The sequence below is a fragment of the Schistocerca americana genome, chromosome X, assembly GCF_021461395.2.
Source record: "Schistocerca americana isolate TAMUIC-IGC-003095 chromosome X, iqSchAmer2.1, whole genome shotgun sequence".
NCBI classification, from domain to species: Eukaryota; Metazoa; Arthropoda; class Insecta; order Orthoptera; family Acrididae; genus Schistocerca; species Schistocerca americana.
The window spans coordinates 281,859,483-281,871,797 of NC_060130.1; the positions used below are offsets into that span (position 1 = coordinate 281,859,483).

The following is a 12,315-nucleotide window of genomic DNA, read 5'->3' on the forward strand; positions in this document are numbered from 1 at the left end:
CCGCAAAGTACATTGTGTGCGTTAAAATCACCGCAGAGGATGAAGGGGCATGGGAGATGTATAATAAGGTCAGTTAGGTCCTCTTCATCATGTGGGAGCAAGTAAAGGGAACAGATTGTTAATGGATGATGCACATGCACTGATCTGGCAACTGCTTGTCAAGTAGTTGTAAGTGAGAGAGGTGAGAAGTGGTAGTTGGTACTGACGAAAATACCTATGCTTCCTCCAGCTCTCTCTCCACTCAGGCCATCCTTTTTGAGGCGTACATAGCCTTGTAGCTCAGGGGTGTATGAGTGATGGAAATTAGTCTGCTGGAGACACAGACACAGTGGTCTATCCTGAGATAAGAGATGGAATTTCTCCACATGCGTCCTGAACCCCTGCAAGTTCCACTGTAGTATGGGCGCCATTTCATCAATGTGGTTTTAATTTACCCCTATCTTTGCACCGTGGAGGTGAAGCACTTTTAGAGCGAGGGGGAGTGGAGGGACTGCCTGGATCTGAGGCATCTGATTCCATGATGTCCTCCTCATCAGTCAGACGTGAAAGAATGATCGCTGATGACACTCACAACAACTTTTGACCCAAACGTCGTGAACCTTTCCCTGTACCCCCTTCCTTCGAGGATAAGGGGGAAAGGGGGCACTGAGAGGTGTCTGCTTGTCGTGTGCCTTCTTGACACTCACTAAGGAACTGTTACTGGTCTTTTCTGTGCCAGCTGTTTGGATTGCTTGAGCCTTACTCACTTTGTCTTGGCATGTACACATGCAAGTACAGGTGCTGGTGGTGGATGGTCGTTCACTGGACATCATCTGCATCAAAGCGTCAACCTTAGGAACAGGTTTCTGCACCACAGAAATGCACAAAGTGGTAAAGATGAGAGGTTTTGTTGCCTTGTATTCCTTTTTGGCTTCTGCATAGGGAATCCTCTTAGTGACTTTCAGTTCCTGAATTTTTTGTTTCTCTGCAAAAACAGGGCACTCTTGGCTCCAGACTGGGCGGCTCGCAGAGCAGTTAACGTAGACTGCTGGAGATAGACAGTCAATCCCAGCTTCATCGGCTACCTTTCCACATTTCCCACAGGTCGCTTCACCCCCACGACTCAGCATTGTGTGACCAAAATGCTGGCATTTGTAGCACCGCCTAGGTTTAGGTACATAAGTCGGAGGAAACCTGCCATAATAGGCCATGCAGGGCTATGCCATGAAGGGACTCGGTTGGCCACTGGGGCGTTCAGAACAAGCCCCAATACCGAGCTTCTTTGCAGATGCTGGTGAACCACCACTTTACATCAAGTGACAGTTATTTACTGTGCACCAGGCATATAAAGCACTGTCCACACCATATACTCCTGCATACCACATTGTTGCTTGGCCTCCAATGGAAAGGCTTTTTCGTAACCAGCAACAGGCAATGAGGCCCTATGGGGTTCGTGGACAGGGTTGCCATCTAGAGATGGATGTGGTCGATCTTCATGTTCTACATCGAGGTTGGGGCAGATTTCCTCCTTGGCTCCTCCAGAGGGCCTGACTTATTTTAGCCTTGACCAATTTTAAGAAAGATCATATGTGAGATTTTACATTTCAGTCTCTGCTTCTTAACATTTTAAATATGCATCACAGTTTCACAGTAGTGTACACTGATGGCTCCAAACAAAGGAATTCCCTTGTCTGCTCTGTAGTGTTCCCTGACCATGTCACAAGGATTCTCCTTCCTGTTGAGTATACCGTTTTCTCAGCGGAGCTCCATGCGATCCTGAAGGCACTGGAGCAGATGCGTCATATTCAGGGCAAGTGGTTTCTCATCTACTCCATTTCCCTCAGTGCCTTAAACTTTTTACAGAATCTGTACACAGCTAAGGAGTTGGCCCAACTGATATATGACCAACCATACTTGCTCCAGCAGCAATTAAAGCAGGTGTCATTCTTCTGGGTGCCAGGGCCTGTAGGAATACAGGAAAATGCACAGCCTGATTGGGCTGCCAAGGAGGCCTACGGAGAACAAGGTATGGCAAATTGCCCTATTCCCTTGCAGGCTGTCAGTTCTGCATTACATAGGAAGTTCATGCAGGTGTGGGGTGAGGAATGGCTGGCAGTGATGGACAATAAGCTGCAGTAGGTGAAGTCAACTATCGAGCTGTGGCGTTCCTCCTGCCAATTATTCAGGCGGGATGAAGTGACCCTTACACATCTTTGCGTCGGGCACTGCCCTCTTACATATGACTTTTTACTACGGCGAGAAGATTCCCTGTGATGCTTGTGGCATACACATCACTGTATGGCATGTTTTAACAGAGTGCACTTCATACCATGATGCAAGGGCAGATGATGATGAGATTAGTGTGACTAAAGTTTTAAAATTTTGTGATGTGTCTGGACTCTGGCCTAAGCTTTTAGGCTGGAGGTTTTACTGTGTTGTGGAGTGGCTGGCTCTTCTTCTTCTTCTTCTTTTGTGGTCAGCCAGCCGCATCCATCTGACCTGATTGTTTTAACTCCTTGTGTTACTTTCTTCTGTTTTGTTGTTGTTTTAAAATTGGTATGATACTTCGTTTTGTGCTTTTGTGTGGGTACACACATTGTTTTAGACAGAGTGTTCCTTTCAGTTTCTTTGCTGTTTTATACTCCTGTTTTGAGTCATTTTCTGACACTTGTCTCAAACTCTTTTCACATGGGTGCTGAAGACCTTGCTGTCATGCGCCCATCCCAACATATCCACCAACACCATAAATGAAGCCAAACTCAGTGGGTTTGTAGAACAATTTACCAGTTTCCCTGAAAGGGACCACACACATGACCTCAGTAGGGCCTTCTTTTGTATGACCTAAGTGATCAATTTAATGCCTACAATAACTATTTAGGATATTGAAATGAAATTGATGTTTCATACTACCGTAACATTTTGGCTGAAACTGTGTATGCTTCTAGGACTTGCATACAAATGTCATGAAAAGAGATTCCTCAGACACATTCCTACCCTCTTTGATCACGCCGTGACATTTAGAGGTTGCATTGACAGAATGTGTGACCTTTACAATATTTAATTCTCAAAATCAGATGGAACATCATTTTATAATTTTAATTGTTTGTATGTAGCCATTTACCTGATCATTTGTATGTAATTAGTTTCAGTCACATGCATATTTATTGGTGCATTTTTCACAATCATTAATGTATGCTGATGTATTACAGGCAGGGCAGTTTCCTCATGAAATTCTTTGCTACATCAACTCTGTATTGTGTTCTGAGTCTTCTTACTCCTTGTATCTGTTTTCATAATTTATGGTATGTTTTCCAAAGTTAAAAGCTATGGTATTGCTTAAACCCCCCCCCCCCCCCCCTCTCTCTCTCTCTCTCTCTCTCTCTCTCTCTCTCTCTCTCTCTCTCTCTCTCTCTCTCTCTCGCATTGAATTGTACATCTCTGTCTGCACAGTAACTATTTTTTTAAAATGTTATCTTCATCTTCTGTTCCAGTGTTCCCGAATCTTCTTCACCTACTGAAGAATGTCGTGTTGAATTTCCTGAAAATATTGTTGGGTAAGCTACTTTTTCAGAACATACACAATTTTTCAACATGGAGCTAACATTTATGGACGTATTGCCACACTGGGTTTCCCAGACCTGTATAGTCAAAATTAAATAAATAATGAACTCTCAATCCCCTTACTTAAAACACACACACACACGCACACAAATAATAAGAAATATAAAGTAATGGTAATTCCGCTGAGACAGGACCTTTCTGCCCCACATGATTCTGAACTTATGTTTACCAACCAGTATTGATTTCACAGTTCGCTCTTCCAACCCTGTTACCACAACACAATGGTGATTGCACAACAATATTGGTTGCAGTAATCAGTTTACAGTGTTGTTCTTGCTCCCTTATCACCATTCATTAGACAAACCGTGACTCTTGACACATCATGGGATGCCACTTTTGCAGCCTCTCCTTCTAGAATAATTGGTAATGTCCTCAGAGGTTTCCATGGTGCCATCACCCACACCTCTGAAACAGTGCCACCCCCTCCTCCCCTTTCTGCTGGTCTTCGTCAAAGGTAGCTGGTCCCATTATGGTCTGAAGAAATTGTGGCAGGAATCTAAGATCATTGAAGAGATTGCCAGTGTTATAAAAGGCTGCTCCCATCAGTGGCCAACCTCATAACCTTTGAGTGGGTGTGTGCAAGGGCTTGTTTTTTAATCAAGCAAAGGAACGGAGAATGATGGAAATGATGTATCTCAGCTTTCGGAATGCATGCATCGCCCTCCGAGGTGTGGGCCTAGCTGTTTCTACTTTGGACATTACTTGCTCATGATTTTCTGCGATATATGGTTTTGGGGATTGAATTCTACTTGCAGTGGCTTGTCAGTGACATCATCCCATTGTTTGAGTGAGGTAAAAATTCAGCTTTCATTTGTGTGTATAGACCAATCAGTCTCATCAACAGGTTATGCAGATTGCTGAAGAGGATGGTGGCATAGCAATTGTGCTGGATCCTTGAATCGCAAGACCTTTTGCCCATTTATCAGTGTGGCTTTCTGGTCCACAACTTATTACCTGCTCCATTTGGGGATGGCAGTTCAGCAGTTTTTTTTTTTTTTTAGAAAGCATTAACACCTTATCACTGTTTTTTATATTTGGATAGAGCATACTGTACAAAGGGTAGTCATTAAGTTTTGATTATCACCTCAAAAATAATAAAGCTGTGACCATAGAACTTGATAACTGTGCTAATCCTTCTCTACACATTTATCCTTCAATGCACAACACTTTTCTGTACCACAAATGACTTGGCAGAGATCTTATTTGCTGAAGTCTGTGTTTTGCTATTCAGAAAGTGCCCCACTTGAAAATAACATTTTATTCCGGAAGTACCTGCTACAGATGGTTTCTTCATCTGAGGAAAGAGGAACAAATCAATGGGTGCCATGTCAGGAATAGAGAGGGGTGAGGTAAAATTTGATAGCTCAAAGAAACAGCATATGTCCTGTGCAGAATGAGCTAGGATGTCATCATAGAGCAAAACACCCGCTTGGCCAGAATCCGGTGATGCTTCATCTTGATAGCCTCCTGTAGCCTCATAAAGAGATTCTGGTAGTATGCTCCTGTGATGATATGCTCCCTTGCAAATGTAACCTGGTAGCACAACAGAATAGCAGTCCCGAAACACTGAGATGGTCTGCCACTTCATTCATCATCATTCAGACACAGAAAGTGTCTGCGCCAGATAAACATTGTGTCATATGATGGTGCTTTGTTGCTTCACACTTTCCCCAGCTCAAGATGGACTGACCCAGTGTTCCACTTCAGCAGCAGAAAGCTAGTTACTGCATGATAGTCCACTTTATCGATGGGCTATGCTCTTTGGTTTTGGCTCAGCTAGTGGCCTTCTACAGTACTGCAGCAAGGGTATTTCACTGTGCACCAGGACTGCAGACGTGTACTTGCAAGCAAACAAAAAATTAATAATGTAACTTTTTCTGAGGTGATAATTAAAACTTTCACTACCCCTTGTATTATCTGTCACAACACAACTTTGCCATACTCCATGATTGGGGTTTTCAAGGTGCTCTTGTTCTGGTGTAACCACAAGTGCCAGAACGAAGATGCAGAATGCAAAACCAGAGAAGGCGGTGACACGATGTCAGCCAGTAGCCTGCTGACGAGGACCGCACCACGACAGGAGAGCCCCCTGCAAGAAATGAATATAAGCGCCACTCCTGCCAGCCTTGCGCACTGAAATCGACTCCGTGTACAGACATCAGTGGACGGTAGTAGACTGGCACTCACAGAACAGATTGTAGTGATCCATATCAAGTGCTTACTTGGATTTCTTTATAGCAAAGACTATTACTGTTTCCATGTTACTTGCGACAACGATGTACCTCCAAAGTTAAGTATTGTCAGTTTGCTTTATAGCAATAAAACTACTAATGTTATTTTCTTGAATTGTTGTACAGCATTCCGAAAATGCCGCATCCTTCAGGCACACTATACGAGACGAGTAGATGAGACCCAACAGCTTTACTGATTTTTATTTGCAGCATATTGTCACCTCTATGTTGTTGGTTAGTCTGTTCATTCCTGAGCTCCCTGCAAGTCCAACAGAATTCTATCACTCAGAGCTCAGTGTTGAATGCTACACTTTTCCTTAGACCCACCAACAAATTTTTTGCACCATGGGTCTGGTAGTTACTCCCGCTGTTTATGTAGATGATTTCTGGATTTTGCACAGCTCCCCACTCTGTGGCCTTACCGTAGATTATAGTCAACTTCAAGGAACTGTGAGGATCGCCTTTTCTTAAACCTCCTATCATTGCTACCAATTTTTACCTGACCCAGACCTCTGCTTGGGGAACCATTACCGTAAGGTACTCTCACACAGTCTTTTTACTGTCTCTTCGACAATAAATTGACATGATCACCAAGTATCCACCAACTTAAAACAAGTCCCACATGTAAGCTTAACGCTTACCACCTTCATATCCATATCTTGTGGCTTGGTGATTGTACAACCCTCATATGCTTCTGTAGGTCACTGGTCTTGTCACAACTTGACTACAGATACCAGAGATATGGTTCAGCAGCACTGTCAGCTTTGTGAGTGTTTGATACAATTAGTTATTCTGAGGTAAGGCTAGTCACTGGTACCTTTTGTATGAGCTCAGATGGCAGTCTTCTGGCAGAAGTGGGAAGCCTGTCTCTGCAGTTTCCATGCTACAATTTGCTACTCTGTTATGCAACTATCATCCAACAATTGCATAGGTGTTTTTTTGGCCAGTCAGGAATGTAACACCCACTCTCCAAAAAAAAAAAAAAAAAAAAAAAAAACACAACTGAGGACAGGGCGCCAAATTCATAGTGACTTTCACCTCCCTCCTCTTGAATGTACCCAATGGGTGACCGCATGTTGTGCCACAGTATGTAACCAGACCACAGGTCCATTTAGACCTATTCCAAGGGTGTAGACTCTCCATCATCCATATTGTCTTTGGACATAGTTTCCTTTCAGTCCTCTAAGAAAATCGAGGCAGTGAAATAATTTTTACCGATTGCACTAAAAATACAGAAAAGACAGGTTATGCTTTCATCAAGTTTGAGACCAGGAACAACACCCTTTTACCAGATGAGTCTTCATGATGGAACTGAACTGGTGGCTATTGCTAGATACCCCAAATTCATCAAGAAGAAAACCCATGATAGCTTGCAATGATTCTATGAGCTGTCTGCAGGCTATTTTGCTGTGCTACCTTCACCACCTAGTAGTGTCTGCTTTCAGTGACCTTCTTTATGATCTCAGCCATACTGCCCCCTGCTGCCTCCAGGCAGACAGGCCCCCATGTTGGGCATTCTGCAGAGCCAATTGACCTTTATATACGTCTGCTGTGCACTTTGACACCTCTCTCTCGGATTGCATTGATGCGGTCTTGTCTTCATGCCGCTGGTACTGCTATCCCCCTATCCATAGGTCTCCCTCATCATCGACCGGTATCGTGGTGGACCAAGGACTCAGCAGTTGCTACCCAGGGCCACCAATTGGTGCTGCAACGATTTAAACAATGCTCTTCAGAGACTAACCTTATCACTTTTAAGAGTCTCCATGCTAAGGCTTGCTACCTTGTTAAGCAGAGTAAAAAGGAATGCTTGGAACACTATGTTTCCTCCCTGGGGATGTGTGCCTCTTCAACCCATGCTTGGTCCGAACTCCGTAGCCTTCTGGGCTGCTAGCGACAATCAACTGTCCAGGATCTTATACTACATGGTGTTCTGTGCACTGATCCATTGTTCTTTGCTGCAGAACACATCGCGAAACACTTTGTAACAGCATTGGCATCCTCTTCCTATCCTGCTGTCTTTCTCTGGCAGAAACAAGATGAAGAAACCCCCCTCTGTTTCAAGCCCCATCAAGCTGAATCCTGTAATGAACCTTTCACTGAATGAGAATTCTTGCAGACTCTTACCTCTTCATGTGACTTGCCCCCGGCCCGTATTCCAGCCACAACCAGATGATCCAACAATTGAATGTTTCCCAGAGGCAACATCTACTCAGGGTTTTTGTAGTAACACTGTTCACTTTTTACGTCGCACTTCACTTGGTGTAGACGGGGACTGTGTCCTAGGCATGCCCGATGTTAACTGACTGGGCACGGCCCGTGCTGCGTGAGTTGTTGTTTGTATTCCGCCGGCAGAGGTCGCGTACGATTTCTCGCGTGCCCTCTGGTGGACGGGACTCTACGTGCGGTAACTACCATCTGTGACGCGCCGTGCCGATGTGCACCTCCCGTGATCTTTCTGATGGCTACTGCACTCCTCCTCCTTCGGGGGGGGGGGGGGGGTGAAGCCACTGTGATCCACTGCGTCGGAGGGTGGAACGTTGGTCAGGAGCGATGACCTCCACATCCATTGGAAGGCTGGAGTCGAGGGGATCTGCCAACCCTCGAGCCAGAACCTTCGAATACGGCTGGAAGTGACCCACACGAAGAGGCCCCTGTCGTCCCACCACCGGAGCCCAGGACAGAACGGGAGACAAGCTGTCGAACTCCGGATCCTGGTCCAGCTCAGGAGGGGCAACAAGACCCAGTGGCGGGGACGATGGGGAAGGGACGACCACAGGTGAACCAGCGTCCTGAGAAACCGGGCATGCGAGGGGGGCCGGCACTCGCTGGGGCATCTCTAACGATGGCGATGCCGGTGCTGGAGCTACTGGAGGCTGCCAAGGCTGAGAACCATCGCAATGCGGCGGAGTCACAGCTGGGAGAGGCAGTAACGTCCCCTGAGAAACCAACACGGGTGCCGGCAATGGGGAAGCCGGTGCCCGAGAGGTCGGAGGGTGGGTGCCCAAACGTGGACGTAGCTGATTTTGGTGACGATGTACCATCCAGTCCCCCATCTGCAAGGTATAGAGCCGCCGGTATCCAACGTGGATTGTGACCAAACCCACGTGCCCAGACCGACATACCCAGTGGAAAGCCAGGTACTCCGTTTTGCGAAGACTGGCGAGGACCAGGCCGGAGGAGGTGCAGCAGAGTCCTAGGTTGGCGCCCGTGGAGGCGCTCTGCGGGGCTGCGTTCTCCCATTGGTGTGGTCCGGTATGCCGTCAGGTAAAACGTCAATGGCTCCTCCACAGAAAATTCGTGCACATACTTTTTCATCTGCGTCTTAAATGTGCGCACCATGCGCTCGGCTTCCCCATTCGATTGTGGATGAAAGGGGGGAGAGCAAACGTGCCGAATACCGAAGCACCTACAAAAATCCTAGAAGGTCTGCGAAATAAACTGAGGTCCATTGTCTGAGACCAGGGTGACTGGCAGACCTTCCACAGAAAAGATTTTTACTAGTGCCTGGATTGCAACTTCTGAAGTGATTGAGGAGCAGCGAACCACATATGGGAATCGGAAATAAGCATCAATGACAATGAGCCAAAAGCCATTGAGAAACGGGCCCACAAAATCGATGTGAACACGTTCCCATGCTTGGGTTGCCGGCGGCCATGAAGAGAACGCTGCCTCGGGAGATGCCTGTTGGCTCGCACACTGGGAACAGGCGGCTACCGAGTGCTCAATTTCTCTGTCAACACCGGGCCAGTACACATGTCTGCGAGCCAAGGTTTTAGTACGGGAAACACCCCAGTGCCCCTCATGTGATAACATGAGGACCTCCCTTCGTAAACTTGCAGGAACAACCACGCGAGGAGCTGTATCATTGGTAGCCAGAAGGAGAACTTCCAAGACCGAAAGGCGGTCGCGTAGAATAAAATAACTACGAAGAGGGTCCGAGGCCCGGCCTGGAGGTCGGGATGACCACCCCTGCTGAATGAGATGAACTACTTGCCGGAGAACCGGGTCAGCTGCCGTTTCCTTGGTGACTCTAGAACTAGTGATCGGGAAGCCATCAACCGCTTGGCGGGATGCCACATCCAAATGAAAACACATAATCTCCTCTCGATCGAACTTAGGATCCGGGCCCACCGGAAGACGGGAAAGAGCGTTGGCGTTGGCATGCTGTCCGGTAGGGCGAAAATGAATGTCATAATTGTATTTAGAGAGGAACAAGGCCCAGCACTGTAGTCTGTGGGCCGCCCTATCCGGAATCTGAGAGGCAGGGCCAAATAACGATATTAACAGCTTATGGTCAGTGATTAACTGAAACTTCGTGCCATGCAAGAAAGGGTGAAACTTGGTAACAGCGTAGACAATAGCCAAAGCCTTTTTTTCCACCTGGGAGTAATTGGCCTGCGCGGGACTAAGAGTTTTAGATGCAAACGCCAGTGGTAGCTCGGAACCATCCGCGTTGCGATGGGCCAGGACTGCCCCCACCCCATACTGCGAAGCATCTGGAGCCAGGACCAACGGCTTATGTGGGTCAAAAGTAGCCAAACAAGGCGCTGATGTGAGGAGGCCCTTCAACGAGGTGAACGCTCGCTCGCATGCAGGGGACCAATCAAAAGGAACACCCTTGCGCAGAAGGCAGTACAGGGGCCGGGCTATGGTGGAAGCCCTGGGAATGAACTGGTGGTAATAGGCAATCTTGCCTAAAAATGCTTGTAACTCGTTCAGCGAAGCGGGCCGAGGAAGGTCGACGATACCTTGGACCAAACTTCCCAATGGCTGGACGCCGTGCCGAGAGAAGGTGTAGCCCACATACTCAATGGATGGTTGGAAGAAGTTTGACTTACGCAGGTTGCAACGCAAGCTCACGGACCTGAATTTCAGAAAGAGGGTGCGAAGGCTGTGCAAGTGTTCCTTCGTGCTGCGGCCTGTGACAATTATGTAGTCCAGGTAATTAATACAATGAGGGATTGTCGACGTGACGTGCTCAAGATATCGCCGGGGCACTGGATATTCCGAAGGCCAACCGCTGGTATTGGTAAAGGCCAAACGGGGTGTTGACGACCGCCAGCCGTTTGGAGTCCTCATCAAGTGGTATCTGATGATAAGCCTCCGAAAGATCGATTTTCGAAAAATATTGTCCTCCCGCCATGGCTGAGAACAATTCATCAGCACGAGGCAAAGGATAGGTGTCCACCACCAATTGGGAATTAATGGTGGCCTTGAAATCGCCACAAAGACATAATTTTCCCCGACGATTTCCTGACAATAACGAGGGACGAAGCCCACTCACTATTAGAAATGGGAAGAACAACCTCTAGGGCTGTCAGCCGGTCTAGCTCTTCTTTTACCTGAGGGCGGAGAGCCAAGGGGGTCTGCCTTGCGCGTAGAAAATGCGGGCGAGCCGACGCCTTCAACGTTAAGTGAGCTTGAAAGTCTGAAACACGCCCCAGGCCCTCCTCAAAGATATCCGGAAAGTCTGAGATCAAAGATTCCAATGATTGATAGGGAACGTCTTTGGAGACCAACTGTATGGTGTCAGCGATAGAAAAACCGTAAGCTTGAAAGGCATCCAGGCCAAAAAGGTTAGCAGAGCTTGCATCACTGACAACAATAAAAGTAATAGGCCGAGTGACTGATTTGTAAGTCACGTCGGTAGTGAATTCACCCAGTAGGGGAATGAACTGTTTACCATAACGGCGGAGACGCCAGTAAACTGGCGCCAACGGGGGCGATCCAAGTTCGGAATAAGTTTTTGCATTCAACAAAGAAACTGCCGCGCACATATCTACTTGCAGTTGTAATCGGCGCGACCGAACCGACACCTCGATGAGTTTGTGTGCCGATGCGTCGGGAGCCTGGCCCGATGAAACTTCCTGAATGTCAACGTCCATGTCCTCTGTACCTGCTTCCTTCGATTCTTTTGAGGCTGAGCGGCAAACTTTAGCAATGTGGCCTTTTTTATTACATTTATGACAAACGGCCCAAAGCTGGAGGCATTCTGACCGATCATGATGTATATAGCACGACGCACAGGATGGCAACAGGGGCCGGCGACCGGAATTCTGTTTATGCGCCGTGCGGGAGCGGCCGTAAGGGCCGGATTGTACTGCTCGCACATCGTCCACCCCAGATGCAGTGGACGCAGCCGCGCTGTCCTGAACCGCCGCGATGTCGCACCACGCTTCCAACTGTTGACCTGAGGCGTGAGAGACTTCATACGATTGAGCAATGGACAAGACTTCCTCAAGGGAAGGGTCTTCTAACTGCAGGGCCCATTGCCGGACCTCCCTATCGGGCCGAACGAACAATGACGTCGCGCATACGACTCTCGCGACTGCTCCATGACAAAATGACACTTGCGACTAAGACCGTGCAGGGTAGCGGCCCACGCCTGGTAAGACTGATGGGGCTGTTTCTTGCATTGATAGAACTCGACCCTAGCCGCCACAACATGTGTGTGGCGGCGATAATATGAAGACAGCAATGA

The 12,315-nt window shown here is 47.5% G+C and overlaps 1 protein-coding gene across 2 annotated transcripts in view; it reads left to right on the plus strand.

Moving 5' to 3' along the window:
- The window catches only part of LOC124556035 (Fanconi anemia group M protein homolog), a 242,759-nt gene that overhangs the window by 22,533 nt on the left and 207,911 nt on the right, over positions 1-12,315 (plus strand). For both annotated transcript variants that reach the window (XM_047130070.1, XM_047130071.1), the window contains exon 2: positions 3,471-3,533. In XM_047130070.1, coding sequence (XP_046986026.1) covers positions 3,471-3,533 — 63 coding nt within the window. The remainder of the gene's footprint in view (positions 1-3,470; positions 3,534-12,315) is intronic.